The sequence below is a fragment of the Orycteropus afer genome, unplaced genomic scaffold (genome assembly GCF_000298275.1).
Source record: "Orycteropus afer afer isolate SDZICR_OR568_19922 unplaced genomic scaffold, OryAfe1.0 scaffold00001, whole genome shotgun sequence".
Lineage (NCBI taxonomy): Eukaryota > Metazoa > Chordata > Mammalia > Tubulidentata > Orycteropodidae > Orycteropus > Orycteropus afer.
This window is the reverse complement of record NW_006921588.1, coordinates 28,966,160-28,984,741: the sequence shown is the minus strand read 5'-3', so window position 1 is coordinate 28,984,741 and position 18,582 is coordinate 28,966,160. Positions and strand designations below refer to the sequence as shown.

The following is an 18,582-nucleotide window of genomic DNA, read 5'->3' as shown; positions in this document are numbered from 1 at the left end:
AGGACACAGGGAAAAGGTAACTATGGGGAGGGAGGGGAGCTGTTACATTGTTGTAAATTTTAGTCCATGTCCTGAGACAAAGTATATGTGAGCTGAAAAAAAAAAAAAAAAATTGCTCTGTAAACTTTCACCCGAATCACAATAAAAAAAAAAAGTTTATTTTAGACATGGCTTGCAAAAGAAGTTTGCTAGTCAAAATATGTATTATTTGATTTTCCCCCCTTTCCTAGCAGTTTGTAACTTTTGAATATTTTTAAATAGAATGCTCTCCACATGCCAAGTTAAGAAACCCTATGGGGTAGTTAGTTCTACTCTGTCCTGTAAGATTGCTATGAGTTGGAATTGAATTGACAGCAGTTGGTTTGGTTTGATGGGTAGCATAATTTTAATGAGTTGTTCCATGAAAAGGAATAATGGAGCTCTGGTAGCATAGAGCCTAAGGCACCTGACTGCTAACCAGGAGACTGGCGGTTCAAACCCACCAGCCACTCCTCGGAAGGAAGGTTGGGCAATCTAGTTCCGTAATGATACTGCCTTGGCAACCCAAGGAGGGGTTGCTGTGAGTCGGGGCCAACTCAACAGCACATAACAATAACAATATAGCACTTTAATACCGTAAGATTATTTGCTTCTGTGTTTCTTCAAATGTTTAAAACTAGTTTTTGTTTTTTGTCTTAAATTTTCTGGTAGGCTAATTTTCTGAATTGTTTTATGTACTTATTAGATAATACGTAGGGTAGATAGTAATTAATATTCTTTATTTTTGTCAAAGCAAGCAGATCTCTACAAAATATATATTTCAAAAACTCATACTTATAATTCGTATTTATATATTGAAAATGAAATAAGAAAAATCATAAATTACATTTGATACCAAACTCAAATTTACAAATTTTAAAACAAGAGAACACTGTGACCCTTAAATTAATAGAACAACACTTGTTTGGCAATAGCTATTTGGAGCAGATTTCAAAGGAATGAGATTTTGTCCTTGCCTCTAAGAAGTAAAAGTCTTGTGGAAAAACTTATACATATGTACATGAAAGTGCAGATGTTAGGAACATAATAAATGCTCAGTAACTAGCTATAAGTGTAGAGAAGTATATATAAATACTTAATGGGAAGGAACAAGGATGTGAATTTATGAATACCAGTATCTGATATGGCTAATCTAGAGTGGTTTCATCATGATGGGTGTTTGAGAGTATTTTGAAGAAATGTAATTTAGTGGAAAGGTTTTCTAACTAGGAGGGACTAATACATAAAAGCTTAAAGAGCAGAAAAGAAAAAGCATTTGAGGGGATGGCAAAGACATTAGTTCTTGTATATCTTGTGCTCTAAGTACATTGAAAAAGAATAAAAGAAATGAAACACTTAAGGGAGATTGTTGTTGGTGCCATTGAATTGCTTTTGACTTATAATGACCCTGTGTAAAATAGAACAAAACACTACCCAACCTGTGCCATCCACACAGTTGTTGCTTTGTTTGAGCCCATTCTTGCAGCCACTGTGTCAATCTATCTTCTTGAGGGTCTTCCTCTTTTTCACTGAACCTCTATTTTACCAAGAATGGTGTCCCTCTCCAGGGACTGGTCCTTCTTTGTAACATGTCCAAAGAACGTGAGATGAAGTTTCCTTCTGAGGAGCATTCTGGCTGTATTTCTTCCAAAACAGATTTGTTCATTCTTCTGGCAGTCCTTGGTATATTTAATATTTGTCACCAGCCCCATAATTCAAAGACATCAGTTCTTCCTCAGTCTCCTTTATTCATTATCCAGCTTTCACATGCATCAGAGACAATAGAAAATAACTGTTTTGGATCAGGTGCACCTTAGTCTTCAAAGTGACACCTTTGCTCTTTAACACTTTAAAAAGTTCTTTTGCATCAGATTTACCCAGTGCAATATGTCATTTGATTACTTGACTGCTGCTTCCATGGGCATTGATTGTGGATCCAAGTAAAATGAAATCCTTGACAATTTCAGTATATTCTCCATCATGCTATTGCTTATTGGCCCAGTTGTGAAGATTTTTGTTTTCTTTAGAGTGAGATGTTGGGCAATCTACTTCCATAGTGATACCGCCTCAGAAACCTAAGGAGGGGTCGCTGTGAGTTGGATCTGACTCGATGGCACATAACAACAACAACAACATATTGAGATGTAATCCCTACTGAAGCTGTATTCTTTGATTTCATCAGTAAGTGCTTCAAGCCCACTTTACTTTCAGCAAGCAAGGTTGTGTCATTTGCATATCGCAGGTTGTTAATGACTCTTTCTCCAATCCTGATGCTGCGTTGTTCTTTATATCATTAGCTTCTCAGATTATTTGCTCACCATACAGATTGATGAATAAGTATGATGAAAGGATACAGCCCTGACGCATGCTTTTCCAGATCTTTGCACATTTCCTTACAATAATTTTACTTTGTCTTCTAGAGTTGCCTTTTGAAATCTTCTGTTTAGCTCTTTTTTGTCATCATTTTTCCCATTCACTTTCACTACTGACTGTTCAAGAGCAAATTTCAGAGTCTCTTCTGACATTTATTTTGGTATTTCCTTCCTTTTCTGTCTTTTTAATGGCCTTTTTCTTTCTTCATGTATAATGTCCTTGATATTATTCTACTAGTCTAGTTGTCAGTCATTGGTGTTCATTGTGTCAAATCTGTTCTTTAGATGGTCTCTAAATTAAGGTTTGAGATATTTAAGATTGAATTTGGGTCTCGTGGGCTTGTTTTAATTTTCTTTAGCTTCAGCTTAAACTTGCCTGTAAGCAACTGATAGTCTGTTCCACGGTCAGTCCCTGACCTTGTTCTGACTGATGATATTGAGCTTCTTTATCATCTCTTTTCACGGATGTAGTTGATTTGATTCCTGTCTATTCTATTTGGCAAGGTCCACGTGTATAGACACTGTCTATGTTGTTGAAAAAGGATATTTGCAATGAATAAGTTACTGGTCATGCAGAATTCTATCATGTGATCTCCAGCATCATTTCTATCACCAACGCTGTATTTTCCCACTAGTAATGCTGCTTCTGTGTTTACTACAGCTTTCATATTCCAATCACCAAACCGACTTTAACTGAGTAGATTTCCAGCTATAACGACCCATTAGGGTAGAATAAAACTGCCCCACAGGGTTTCCAAAGCTGTAAATCTTTACGGAAACAAACTGCCTCATCTTTCTCCCACAGAGTGGCTAATGGGGTTCAAACTCCTGACCTTTTGTTTAGTGGTTGAATGCTTTAACCATTATGCTACCAGAGTTCCTTCCAATCACCAGTAATTTTCAGTGCATCCTGATTGTATGTTTGATCAGTTTTAGAATGCAGAAGTTAGTAAAAATCTTCAGTTTCTTCATCTTTGGCTTCAGTGGTTGGTGCATAAATTTGAATAATCCATATTAACTGGTCTTCCTTGTAGACATACGCCTATTATCTTGTCATTGACAGCATTGTATTTCAGGATTGGTCTTGAAATGTTGTTTTTGACATTGAATGCTATGCCATTCCTCTTTAATTTGTCATTCCTGGCATAGTAAACCATATGATTATCCAATTCAAAATGGCCAATAGCAGTACATTTTAGCTCACTAATGCCTAGGATATTGATCTTTGTGTGTTCCATTTCATTTTTGATGACTTCCAGTTTTCCTAGATTCATACTTAGTACATTCCACGTTCTGATTTTTAATGGATGTTTGCAGCTGTTTATTCTCATTTTGAGTCTTGGCACATCAGCAAAATTCCAGGCTAAGAGCACTTATATCCACAAGAGGGCATTATTGTAATGTGGGCTGTGTTTGATGAGCTAGAAGAGACCTCACAGCTTTGGTCATCTCAGAAGCTCCTTCCTTCTATTTCATTATGTTCGACCAGCACTTCTACTCCCTATGTTAATTTTCCTTGATGATCACCTTTTTGAGTCCTTCCTCCTGGCAAAAGCCCCTGACATTATTCTTGCTAGAGCTTTTCTTTCTACTTAAAAAAATAATCGGGCCATTTGCAATCCTTTCTCCCTGAAATTTCTGTATGGGTTCTGTGTCGGCCCATACTTAATTTTAATTCTAAATATAGGTGCATTCCCAAATTTAAAAGTGTTGTAGTTGTTTCTCCAAAAGGCAGCAGTGTTAATTTTATATCCTTGGAAAACTAATGACTAAGTTGGCAGGAAAGATCTTTTTGGTTGACTTTTTGCCCTACGGAATTAATGATCATAGTCCTACAATATTACTTACTCAACTTGTGAAGGCCATTTGGTAGATTTGTTTTCATTTTACTTCGTATTTCCCTCTTCTTTCCCTCAGAAGAAAATAGGTGTTGTTGCTCTAAACTTCTAAGAAGCTTAGGTTCATTCATACACTCATATATGCTAATATTGATTTCTTTGTTTTGTATAATTTAAAGCCTGGTTTGGGACCATTTTATATACAGAACTATGGAGTGAAAGTGTTTCTAATTGAATCACTGTTCTTTCTAATCAAATCATATCTCAAATACTTGGCAAAAGCTAATTATGCTGTTTTCATAGATAATTGATTGTACTCTTAAGCCATTCTTAAAAATAAATTTCAGATTTGAGCATTTTCTGAGATTTCAGAGGCTATGAGTTGCTCAGTTTTTTACCTTCATAAATGCACTCTTTCCTTTTTTCCAAGGTCATTTGGATGCCTGGGAGTATAGTGGCACTGCTTTATTATGCAATTACTGTATTCTTTGATTTTTCTAGACTAATTGGGTTAAAATGTGATAGTCACCAAATAACAGTTACTGTTCCTTTTTTTTTCTATTAACATTCCTCCTTTTTCAATGGCAGTAATTTTCTTTTCCCAGGTTTGTCCCTTCTGTGGTTTATATTACTTATTGTTGCAAAATGAAGTTGCTAGGCCAAATGATAATAAGAGTCCTTTACGAGTTCTCTGCATCAGCTTGATTGAGAACTATCTTTTGGCAGAAAGAATATAGTTCTGGAATGGAGATTTTTATCTAATTATCATTTATTTCTGAAATTTCTGTTTTAGAACTAGCTAGTGTATTTATGTATTATTACTTTTTAACCTATTTCCATAAGGGATTTGAGATGGTATATATTTAAAAAAAAAAAAAAAATGCAGCCTTAACCAAGTAAGATACTGTTGAACTTACTGAGTGGAGATATTGCTACTTGAAGCCACCAGAAAGGGGAAAAAAAGATATTAAACTGAAAAAGAATTGTATAATTCATCACAAATAATTAGATTCATAAGGATGTTCTGCTGTTTTCCTTCCAATCCTTCTGAGATATATCCCTGGAAAAATTATTTTTTAAATATGAAATTAAAAGATGTAACTAAAAGAATACAAAATTTCTTCTTTGAAAATCTTTAATATGAAAACATTATGGTGCTTCATTATAATTTAATCAACATTTATTCATCTTACAGCACAGTAGGCAAGCATATGGTAGATTTTACTCTTCATTCCTTTTTAGTCAGGAGAAGCCTTACAGTGAAAGAGGGGAAAAATCACTTAAGAAATACACCCTAAGAGAAGCTAGGGAACATTAATATTTTTTTAACTTCAGATACAATTCATTTTTAGCTACTTTAAGTTATATGTACAGCACCTAGCACAGTTGTTACCCATATATGAACTCTATGAAGTAATCTGGTCTTCTGATTGTTTTTGAGAGATTTAACCACACAATTAGAAACAGTTGATTATGTTTTTATAAAAGTCTTTTGAAATTTAAGGATGAATTAACCACTGTATCTCAGGGAACAAACATTGTAGCTATTTTTTTTCCCTGATTTTATTGATTACTATTAAAATTTATCATTGAAAAAATAAAGACTTCTAAGAAGTAATTCATCATACTATAGTTGTACATTTTGTTATATTATCAAACCTGCTGTTTACTGCAGCATTTGCAAATATTTAAACATAATTTGAAGGGTTCAGTGACTGATTGTACTAAAAGCACAGACTTTATTAAATCCATATTTCCATAGATTAGTTCTCATATAACTAGGAACTTCTTTTGGGTAGACTCTGAAAAGAAGAGCCTGCAGCTCAACACAGAATATATTAGTGACTTAATATTGTACATTGGAAAATTACTTTAAAAGGATACTTGGGATTGGGGACATTTGTGGTAAAATGTAACCAGAAGATGGCAGTGATGATCCTCCTATATACTCTGCAACAGTAATCAAAAAGTTCTACAAATATAATAGCATGAAATATGCACGTTCAACTGTTGTTAGATAGTGTTAAAAGCTGACAATTAGGGGAAAACATTTGCTCTGTTTGTTTTATATACTATGAAAAATATGTATTTTTCTATAAGAAGGGATTAAGAATATTTTGGGTGTCTGTATCTTTGTCTGTACACTTCAGTTTTTTCTGAATACTGGGGTAAGGAAGTTACCATAAGTCTTGCCTTGTTTAAGTTGCATGCATCACTTTATGTTATGCATCATGTCTGGAAGGCATGTTGTTTTATGGCCTGTTTGCATTTTTCACCCAAATTACTGAAAACTAATGGACATTTTAGAGGAGTCATTCCTTTAGCCACAGTCATTTGTCTAAAATGGCTTTTTTGGTGGGAGGAAATATGAAATCATTTTAAACATTAATTGTTCAAAGAACAATTGTTACATAAAAATTAGTGTTCTCAGAAAACCAGAGATTAAATGACTCAATGAGGCATATTTCAGAGTTTTAATGTTGACAGCAATTATAAATATAATTTATCATGTAGTAATCTTAAAAATAAGAAGTTAGAAAGAGGAGAAGGAATGTTCTCCTTTGAAAATTTGGGCCCACGTTTGGTGATGGCTGAGATGAAGCTGCATCCTTCCATAATCCTGCCTTTCTTTCTTTTTTTTTTTAATACAAAGCCCAAATGCATTTTGCCAGAGAAAGTGCATGAATCGTCAGCATGCATTGTTAACTTTGTCTTTTCCCTCTTCTTTCTACTGTTCATTTTCATTCATGTATTTTTGTTTTTTGGTTTGCCATTATTTTTTTCCTTTTGTTAATTATTTCATGTCAAATTACATTTGAAACGTCATAAGCTGAGCAACCTCTCCGTGTAGTAACAGCGGATACCTGTCTATTTCACTATTTAGTCCCTCCTCCTATGTCTCCATCTTCCAAATCTGTGAGTACACCAAGTGAAGCTGGAAGCCAAGACTCTGGAGATGGCGCCGTGGGATCTAGGTACAGTAATTTTGTTTTATTCTTTTAATGATGGAAATCATTTAGTGTTGATGCTTTAGAGGGACTCTTAAAAACTTGTATTGAGTTAGTCTAGCATTTTGAAATCTAGTTGACAGAAATTGTTAATAAGTTGGGAAAAAATATATTTTTACAATATTTTAACTATCACACTGCATTAAATTAGTACTGAATAGTTAACTAATTTATGCTAATTATTTTTAAAATAGAGGTATTAATGTATTTAAAATTTTTTGTTTAAACAGACTTGATATTGGTTATGTGGATGTGCTATAAATAGTATGAAACTTCTCTGTGTTTAATTCCCCATCCAGTGATTGAAAATGTAAACAATTCAGTTAAGCCATCCAATTCTGTTCTATTAAATCAGTAGTTCTGCTAATTAAGAGAAAGTAATTGTAAAATACCAAGAATAAGGAATAATTGTTAAAAGAAACACTGAGAGTGTTTACTGCCAAGTTTTCCTGAACTTGTATCTTCCTTGTAAAACTATATTTCAGGTTCATGTTAGGAGCCTGCGTACATGTTGGCACTTGCTTTACAAAAGTTCAGTAAGATGTGGAACAAAACTCAAAATAATTAAAAAAAAAAAAAAAAAGGTGGGGACCAGGTTTGCTGGTCCGATAGAGCCTAGTGGAACCACTGAGACTATGGCCCCTAGCTGCCCTTCAGGTCTGAAATTGAACCCACATCTGTGGTTTTCAGTCAAACAAAATACAGGCATATGAGTTAAACATTTACCTCAAGTAGATACACTCCTTGGAGAGAACAATCATGGGAGAAAGAAGGGCTGCTTATGCACAGGGAGACAGCTCATGGGCAGGTGTGTATGGAGGGATGGACACTGGGAAGAGGTAACTATGGGGAGGAAGTGAGAGGGGAGCTGTTGCATTGTGGCAAACTGTTGTCAGTGACGTGAGACAAAGTATATGTGAACTGCTGCATGGAAAGTGAATTTGCTCTGTAAATCTTCACCCATCACAATTTAAAAAAAAAAAAAGTTCAGTAAGATTTCCACTTCCTTCTAAAGGTCATTTTGCAAAGTGTTATTATTATTACTTTTACTCTTTGTTGTATTATACATTTCACATGATAATAACAAGTTTTTCTTTAATACTATCATATATATCTTTTTTAATTCTTGTGACAATTAAAATGAGATTAAACATATCTAGTCAAAATCCACAGCTGATTCAGAACAATAAATTATTTTATTTTGGAACAATAAATTAAATGTCCTCCTCAGCAAAGTCATTTAATACATATTTTTAAAAGTAGTGATAGAAGTTTTCCTTTTTGTGTGTGTGCGCTAAGCCCTCTGATTAAAGCTAAAGGCAAATAATGAAAAAAACAATAACCAAAAAGAACAAATAACGAATATTCACAAGAGAAGGCAGATGAACAGAAGCAAAGGCAGGGGTGGGGGTGACGATAATTCACAAGCTCAGTACTTTAATCAGTCCCTGAATAATCAGGGTATGATTAACAATTAGAAGGCACAGAAGGTTCACTACTTTGAATTTGAGATGTGCTTTCCAAAACTGTTCTGTGTTTAGAACCAAAATCGCAAATATTACAAATCTAAGCAATATTATTGGAGGTAAATGATACAACTCTTTTTATTTAAAAAACTCAAAACTTTTCTTTTAGAAATAATGTTATCACCTTGTAAAATAATATGTATTGTAGACTAAAGACTGTATGTATTTAAACTTATTTTTAGGGCTTTATTTGTTTCATACTTCTGTATTTTTATATAAATATGTTAGTATTTCTCTGTTATAAGAAATAATTGCTATTTTCAAGTGAAGAATTTTTTCCCTTTTTCAATATTATAATAAAAATAATTCTCAAAATAAAAAACTATTATATTTATCAAATTTGCTTATTTGCTTTGTATGTTCCTGTTATGTATATAGTATACTTTGTTCATTTCTGAACTCATTGTCTCTGCTTTTTAATAGGAGTAGTAACATTTTATGTAATGTTAGCAGGTTTATTTTCAAAAGTGCTGCATAACATATACCTAATATTTAAAATCAATATTTACTTCTGAATTGTATGGACAACATAGAGATTAGTAGAGATGCTTTGGAATATTGTAAATTAGAACAGGGAGTAAATACTGTTTAAGAAGAATCTTTATGCATGTATAAAACACATATTCATTGTATTGCCAACTTTCTGTTGCCACAAACTGTGTGTTACCACAAAATAATAAGATGTTCATGGTCCTTGCCTTCATAGAACTTACATTCTAGTAGTTATATCATTAAATTAAAGACACTATTCATTTTATTGAAAAACTCTAAATATAGTGTATGTTTTTTAAGGATAAATTATAAAACAATAAAACAGGTGGTTTGATACCTTTTTGAATATGTGCTCTTTTTAGAGAGTGAATACAAATTAAAATTGTGTCTACATTTAGTAGAAGAAAAAAGAAAATCTTCATCTTGAAACAGATGATCTTACATCTTTTTAAATCTTAATTTATGCATGGTTTTTCTCCTTTGAGAGTATAGACTTATTTGAAACACTAATTTGTAAGAGGGCTGAGTGTATTCATTGTGTGTGTGTGTGTGTGTGTGTGTGAAAGAGAGAGAGAGAAAAAAAAAACTTTGAATTCCACTAAATCATTTCCAGATTCCATAGTGGAAAGAAAATTAATGTTGTTGATGGTGATGTTGGTAGTCAAATAATAGCATTTATAAATACATATCATTTTAAAAGACTGCTAGAATCTGAGAGTGCAGAAGAAAGAACTTGAATTGAACAGGGATGGTAACAGTGAAAGAATAAAGAGGAGAAGAAACATCACAGGAAAATGTATGTGCAATACATGTGAACCTATACACTGAACTTCATTAGTTGTGGTAAGACAGTGTCTAGGATCAGTACATTCAGAGAATAAGAAAAGCTAGATTAGACACTACCAAATATGTTATCCAAACGTGTCTAAATCACTGTTTCTAAGTGCCAAGGATTTCTATTGGGCTTGGTGCTAATTTATGAAAAAATATGAAAGGCCATGACATGTGGTATTTCTCTAACTTTGCACATTAGGAAGTTGTGTTTTATTGAGTTTCTCGTTCATTTCCTTAATCACTTCTATCATTTCTAAAGTTTCCAAGACCAAAACCAAATCCACTGCCATCGAGTTGCTTACAACTCTTAGCAACCCCCATTTGGTTCCCAGGGCTGTAAATTTTTATGGAAATAGATTGCCTCATCATCCTCCCATAGAGCAGCTGGTGGGTTTTGAACCACCAACTATCTGGTTAGCAGCCAAATGCCTTACCCATTACTCCACCAGAGCTCCTTTTCTAAAGTTTAGGTGACAGTTAGTTATTCAATTGGATATTCCATAACTCCTGTTCCGTTTTTCTTTCTTAATCAACTCGTTTCTCAGGCTTTGGGATTACATTGGAATTTTATTTTATATGTCTACAGATACCTCTAATGTAGTCATATATGTTTTTCAATGTATTGCCTGTATTTTGAAGTCTGTCTTGATTTTAAACTAAAATGACATCTTCAACAAGGAGCCCTGTGTCATTGATAACATCTAGGGCTCTCATATAATGCAAAGGATGTGAACAGAACATTCCTTGGAGAGCATCTCATAGTATCCCTTCTGGTTTAACAAAGCCTAAGTTTGTTGCTGTTCGTAACTTAATACAAAATATATCTTCACTTTGGCTTATTTCATTGCGTACACACAATCCTGCATGAATTCTAAGATCTTTCTTTATATTTTTAAATGAAGGCTTTATCTAGATTAATTCATCCAATTGCTTATTGATAAATTATATATGCAAATAAAATAGAAAAATCATTTGATGTATTAAAATATTGTGATAGCATTAGCTATGTATTAAAGTTTATATCTTATATAAGTGAGAAACATATTTGGCAAAAATGGTAGCACTAAATGTGTTGTGCTTAACTTTTTTATAAAGATCTATGCATCATACAGTACTGAACATAGTTATCTTTTATGTTGCTAACCTGTAAGAGTGCCAACATGAAAAAGTGCCTTTTATTCTAGTTATCACTTGATTTGGCTTGAATGGAGAAGACCCCGTGTAAAATATTTACCCAGTAGGCAAGGCCAAAATATAACTGATCACTTATTTAGGATTGATAGTCTCTGAAAGACTATAAGTTAAAGTAAATCCTTTGAACATAAAATATTTTTCCAGGGGAAAATCTTAGTGTTTCCTAGAGACAGCAATCTTTAGTTGCTTTTTAAAGCAAATGACATGTAAGCCCAAGGCAGTGCTTAACCCATAAATTACAGAAGGGTCACATTTTGGAAACTTTAGCCATATTGTATCCCAGTGGAATACTCTTTGGTTTTTCTTAACCGAAAGGCTTATGTGTTGACTCATTTCCTTTACCAATATGACAATTTCCTGCACACATTTAATGCTTTGGGCAAGATTGCAATATATTAACCAAGATTTTTTTTTACTAATTTTTTAACTAATTTCTTTTACATTAGGAAACTTAAAATTTTAATTATTTTATATCCTAGCTTGTTATGGTCAGTAAATAATATAATATTTGGGTTGTTGGCTGCTTTAGTTCTCCTTATCCATTATACAATGCTAGTGTCCCATAACCTGAAAATGCTAAGTCTTTTTATTATTTTGGGTTATATGCTTGTGTCTTTAACCATGTTTTGCCTAGTTGAGTGATACCTGTTTTGTTTTGTTTTCTCTTACTAACCAGAACATGTGTTTTTTAATTGTAAGTAGTACTTTAGCTTTAGCTATTCATAGAATGTATTTGCTTGACTAACTTCTGCCCCTTTTTTGCTAACGCTTCGTGGTTGTCCTACAACCATTTAGGACGCTGCACTGGGATACAGATCCATCAGTTCTTCAGCTTCACTCAGATTCCGATTTGGGGTATTGAATAGATTTATTACCTTCCTTCTTTTATAGTTAATTTGATTCTTTGTGAAACTGTCCTAATTCTAGTTTGCTTAATTTTCTGTTGTGCAGTGTATAATTAGAAAAAAGTTATATTTTACTGTGACACCTCACTTATCCTGTATCAATCATTGTGAAAGAATTATTCTGTATATGTGATTTTCTAGGTGTCCTAAGCCTACTCATGTAAGTGCCCAAATTCCTTTTATTATTTCTGTATTTTTAGTGTAAGTTTTTCTAAGATATATTACAAACTTTACAGATTTTTTCTGATGTGAATTCTATATACGTTGAACCTTTTTTGGGTTATTTGATATGAATATTGATTTTATTTTCCTATATTAAAATTCACCTATAAGATTTTGAGAAGTACGGAGCTATTATTCTCTATACTTTGACCCCTGATTACCATTCATTCATTTATTCATTCATTCATATATTCTAGCCTCCAATGCAAATTATAAGTGTTTGTTGCTGCCATTGTGTCTCACTCATCTAGCTCATTTCCTCGGATAATTTGTAGCTTCTGACACATGTGACCATACCTATTGGTATTGTGTCCAAAGCAAGAGTAAATAAATTAAGTTAGGCCATATAAAAAAGTATATGAGCTTCTAATAGCATTAACTAGAAACTCTGAATTGGGTGCCCTGAGGCTTTTCTCCTACATTCCTTCCTTATTCTCAGTAAATGTGGCTTTTGGATAAGTGAGGTATTTTCTCTCTACCCTCCTACCCCAAAATCTTGGAATATTTTGTTTGATTATTTGTTTCAATACTGTGATTTTTGTCTGTTAGACCCTAAATGCATGTAAGTTAGTGTCCTGGTCCTAATGTTTGCTTGATGATTTTTTTCCCAGATATGTGAGTGATCTACTTTTCATATAATTTACATTTAAGAAACAGAATATAATGCTTTTATTTAAATTTTATTCTTAGAATATGAAATTATTTCACATGTACTTAAATTTACCCATTTAATTCTTTGATTATGCTTTGTATTTTTCTTTAAGGTTAATGTATTTCTAAAGTAGAAAACACATTGGAAATTTCTTAAGGCCTACATTTGGGAACTTAAAGAATATTTTAAAATGTGCTTATTTTGTACTTTTTGATAAGGGTTTTTGAATTTGTTACTAAACAATTGAAAAGAATGTTTATATAATGAAAAAATAAGTTATTATATTACCAGTGATACCTATATTTCAGATATTCTGCTTGCTATTTTAGACGTTATAATAGTACCTTTATTGGATAGCCTTTAAAGACAGCTTCTTATTTGAGAGCTTCTGTGGAAGTTTGGACGTATACCTCATTTGTTTTAGAACTTAAACATCGAATATAATAACCAAGAAAAGATCACCCAGATATCTAATCTTTTTTTTTTTTTCTTTTGGTCCATTTTCCTCAGCCATAATCCTCTTCTTCCTTTTATGTGTCAAAATAATATATTCTCTCTGTTTAACTAAAACAGAAGTATCTTTAGTAGTTTTATGGTATTCAGAATATCTATTGTTTCAATGTAGGTGTAAATATATTTGTACTTTAGTTTTTCCACCTATGAAACAAGGACAATATTGACCATGCAGAGATTAGAGATTTCAATTTTTTTAATATTTAATTTTAAGTTCACATTAAGACTCACTTTCTGCCAAATGTAAGTAGAAAAAAAGAAAGATTTTATAAGAAATCTTGTTTTTCAGTCTTAAAGCTGAAGTCAGCTAATAATGGTGAAGGGAACAAAACTTGGTAAAGATGAGATCTGTATTCCTGACTCTTCAAAAAGTCCAGAGTCATATCCTTCCAGAAGTAGTTCTCATAACCAACCATAGTCGCCAGTCCACTCTGAAATTCCTCTTCTCTTGCTCTAGTATCACCCACACATTTGCTCTAAGAAACTAAATTATTTGCCTTTTTAAAGTAAAAAGTGAACACCCTTGAATGATTTAGAAATGCTGTTTGTTTTTTCTACTTTCTAATTCTTGTGTTAAAATAAAGCCAATTCATTGTTCATTAAAAATTTCTTGTATAAAACAAAGATTTAAACCACAATGTTGGATGCACATGAATGTTTAATTCTTAATTTTCCAAAATAGCATGGTTTGATGTAGTTAAAATGTATCATTTGTTGTATTTTAAAGCATTTGTATTCCCTTTATTTAGACGAGGACCTGTTAAACTTGGAATGGCTAAAATTACACAAGTTGACTTTCCTCCTCGAGAAATTGTCACATATACAAAGGAAACTCAGACTCCAGTTATGGCTCAACCTAAAGAGGGTGAGTATCTGCCATTAATGTGATTATCATTATACCTACATGATAAGTGGATTCTTTTTTCTTTCTTTCTGCCTTATTTATTTATTTTTGGCATATTTTTTAGAGAAACATTATAAAACTAATGCTTTGAGATTTATCTGTGTATTTTTTAGAATTTTTAAACCTTCTTATAGAAGTTAATAGTATAAGATAAGTCGCTATGATTCGGGGCCGACTCGACAGCAAATAACAACAACAACAAGTATAAGCTATGTGTGGTTTTTAATTTTGTTGACATGAGTGTAAGTTGTTGATTCTTTGTGTTGATCATTTATGTGGGCTGATTTTAGAAGCTGAAAAGCTTAAACAAAACAGTATTCTGTTTCAGTGTCATAGACCATAATTCCTTCCCCAAATAGGTGAGTCCTACTGTAAATGAATTTATGTTAACTACTGTTCTTTAGAGCATACTGTTTTCTGATATGCTGTCATTGTTATCCATACTCATGAACAAATTTAGATGTAATTCTTAAATTTCTTCTTTTATAATCTAAGGCATCTACTGTATAGATTATATAGTAATCTGTGATCTGTGTATAATGGAGGGAGTAGGCACAGACATTGTATTGAAGGTGGAGTCTTTTGGTTTTTATATAAACCAGTCAGAGTTACCATTTTTAAATTGAGGATTAATTTTAAAAATCTCATTAAATAGCTAATGATTCATTATAAACTAATATGATAATTTTTGGTTTACCAGAAGGCTAATGAATTTATGTCACACATGGAATATGTTTACATACAGATCCACAATCTCTTAACTGAAACCTCTGGAACTATATATGTATTAGAATTCAGAGTTTTTCAGATTTTTGAAAGAGTAAAGTATAGTTACCATAAGCAAACACACCAGCAGTGTCTTGGGCATTAATATTTTGGCAGCAAAGCCACACTAAGTAAAATAAGTAATGATTATAAGTAGGTTTACCTCCTGTATGTCAAGGTTTACCACTAAAGGAGCTTCATAATGTATAAATGGTGCCAATACTTATTTTAGAGTTGCTGATATTTTGGAATTGTGGCTAAGATATTGTGGGCCTATAATACATTATCAATTATCCTTTTAACAGTTTGTGCATAAGGAACATTTTTTTCTCTTTAGTTAGGAAAATGTATTCCTAATTAATTATAGGAAATCAAACAAAAACTTGCTTTGTCATATGTTTAAATTAATTTATTTTTTAAATTTTGGGTATATTACCAAATTTCTTCCCCAAAATAGTATTTATTGTAGAAAGCCCAAAAAATATAGATAAGCAAAAAGGGGCAAAACCATTGAAATCCCTATTACCAAAGAAATCTTTACATTTTTATGCTTGTTTTACACCTTAGAATAAAATTAGGATTGTGACTGTTTAAACTTTGACTTAGTAGATCATCACATACACTTTGAACAGCTCTCCTCTCTATGCTCACTAAGGATGCCAATGAGAGATACCTTCAACTTTTCCTTTCACATTCCTCTTGTTCTCAAAAGGAGTTGACATTATACATGCAATTATACTTTGAAAATTTTGAAAAAATCAGAGTAACACTTTCATTCAAGTTTTTTACTTGACCATGTAAATGTTCATTTTATTCCTGCTGCTCCATTAGTTGGTAAGATGGCTTTCGTCTGTGTGAAATCCTTATCCTACCAGGGGGGGAAAAAAAAAACTGATGGTAAACTCTTTTGAGAAAGAAGAAAGGAAAAAAGTATTGAACTAGCAGTATGGAGAATACTAATTCTGCAGGATTCCATAACTTCCAGAAAATACTTTGTTATTAATATATTAATTTGATAAGCATTATAATGTTTGTCTTTTTGGAGGCACATTATTACATATGTTAACTCAGAAAGTGAACAAAATAAGAGGACAGTGACTAAATTAGCTTTTATTCTTCATTTGATGATTTAGAGATTGTATTTTTAGTTATACCATCATACTTTTGAAATGCATTTTGGATTGTTTGAAATGAAAAGTGTTCTGAAGCTATTTTGGGTAATGCCTATTATAATGTACCTATAATTATATCCAGTATAAGTGAAGACTTTCATTTTTTAAGATAATTTTTTCTAATTATTATAGCAGTACATCATAGAAACTTAGAAACTACAAACAGGATATAAAGAGGAAAATGTCTGTGATACCACTGTGCAATAGCCATTGTTAAGATTTTGTTTCCAGTAAATTTTCTATGAGTATATTTTTTTCTAAAGTTATACACATGCATGATTTTTTTTTTTATCCTGGTTGAAATCTGCATTTTTAATTGCTTATTTTTGAGATATATATAAATTTTTAAATATAAACATGTAACTTACTATCTTTGGACTAATTTGAATGTATAGCTGACATAGTTTAAGATTGGCACTTTCCCCAAAATTTTCTTTTTTTCTATTTTTATTTTGCAAGTAATTAAAAAATAAAAAGATCATAATTTTTTAGATAAGCTGATAACACAGAAGGAGGAGGTAATATGTGTTCTTTTCAGTTTGAAATTATTTGAGTTAAGGTGTTTAATATCATCATTCTTCAGCTTCTTTGCCAAATTTTCCATGAGCACAGAGAAAATTCCAGAACACTGTTCTTCTTTGCTTTAATGTTAGCCTGGATACTGCCTGGAGTACATGGTGAGTACTCAATATGTATTTGGTGAAGGAATTAATTGCTTTTACCTACTCAGGAGAATGATTTTGCCTACTTGGGATCTTATTTTCTTTTCTTTTTTTTTTTTTTAATCTTTTTTGGGGGGCTGAGAGCCCACCCCTGGGGGTGAGTTTTATTCCAGGCTCAGAATGTATTCCAGGGCCATAGTATTGAGAGTCTCACCAGATTTCATCTAACCAGTAATTCTGGTCATTATTGAGTTTTTGGATTATGTTCCACGTTTTCCCTCCCACTCTATCCAGGATCTTCAGATTTGATCCTTTCCTGAGTGGTTGTCATTGGTAGCTGGGCACCATCTAGTTCTTCTGGTCTCGAGGGCCATCGTGTCGTAGGGCTGATTGCTTCTAAATGCCTTTGTTTTGTTTTGTTTTGTTTGCGTTCTTCTTCACTTCCAGTGCTAGGAGACCATTAGCTACATCTTAGATGGCTACTTGAAAGCTTTTAAGACCCCATTCATTACTCACCAATGTAGGATGTGGAGCAACACTTCTGTGTATTTTGTTGTGCCAGCTGAGTCTGGTGTCCCCAGTACTATGGTCCTGAGGCAGTAGATCTATTGGATCTCTCTCCCACAGTGTCTGGATATCTCTGTTTGCCTACTTGGGATCTTATTTTCATGCTTTTATCTAAAGTAACTACTGGGAAAGTAGATTATTTTCAAGCATTAATGCTTCAACATAGTTAATGATGAAATGGGGGGATATGATTAATCTTAGTTCTTGGTTTTAATATGACTGTAATGTACTCTAATCATTATTTGCTCTCATTCCAGAAATGAAACTTTTAATAGATCTTTTATTTTATAGCCTTTATAGTCATTCCAGGATGACATACTATGTAGATATAAACATATGCTATTATTTTGCATTCTGTATATCTCTCTGAATGCTGTTAACAAAATTGATCTGTCGGTATCTTTTAAATATATTGTTTTAACTGTTTGCTTGTGTCATTTGTTCTCCAACTTCACGTTTAAACTGATAACTGAAAATTGTAACAGTAAAAAGTACCTACCACATATCAAGCATAGTGTAAGCCACTTTACTAATTCTCTCACCACAACCTAGAAATTGGAAACCCTTTGGGGCAGTTATGCTAACCAGAAGGTTGGCAGTTCAAACCCATCAGCCACTCTGAAGAAGGAAAATAAAGCAGTCTTAACATCCGTAAAGATGTACTGTCTTGGAAACTCAGGGGGTTCGTTATCAGTCAGAATTGACTTGATGGGAGTGGGTTTGGGTTTTTTTTTTTTTTTTTTTTTGATGGGCAGTTCTAGTCTGTCCTATAGGGTCTGTATGAGTCAGAATTGACTAGATGACAGGGAATTGTTTGGTTCCATTTATACATGATAAAGCTGAAGCTAAAAAAGATAGCTTATCAAAGACCACATAGCTAGTAGTTATGACTCTAAAACAGGACTCACTGATACCAAGGTGTCCTTTCTCTTTTATGC

The 18,582-nt window shown here is 32.7% G+C and overlaps 1 protein-coding gene across 1 annotated transcript in view; it reads left to right on the top strand.

The window, feature by feature from the left end:
* Positions 1-18,582, top strand: part of DYNC1I2 (dynein cytoplasmic 1 intermediate chain 2) — a 79,810-nt gene that overhangs the window by 17,788 nt on the left and 43,440 nt on the right. The window contains exons 5-8 of the mRNA XM_042782203.1: positions 6,379-6,396; positions 7,113-7,203; positions 12,078-12,137; positions 14,324-14,439. Coding sequence (XP_042638137.1) covers positions 6,379-6,396; positions 7,113-7,203; positions 12,078-12,137; positions 14,324-14,439 — 285 coding nt within the window. The remainder of the gene's footprint in view (positions 1-6,378; positions 6,397-7,112; positions 7,204-12,077; positions 12,138-14,323; positions 14,440-18,582) is intronic.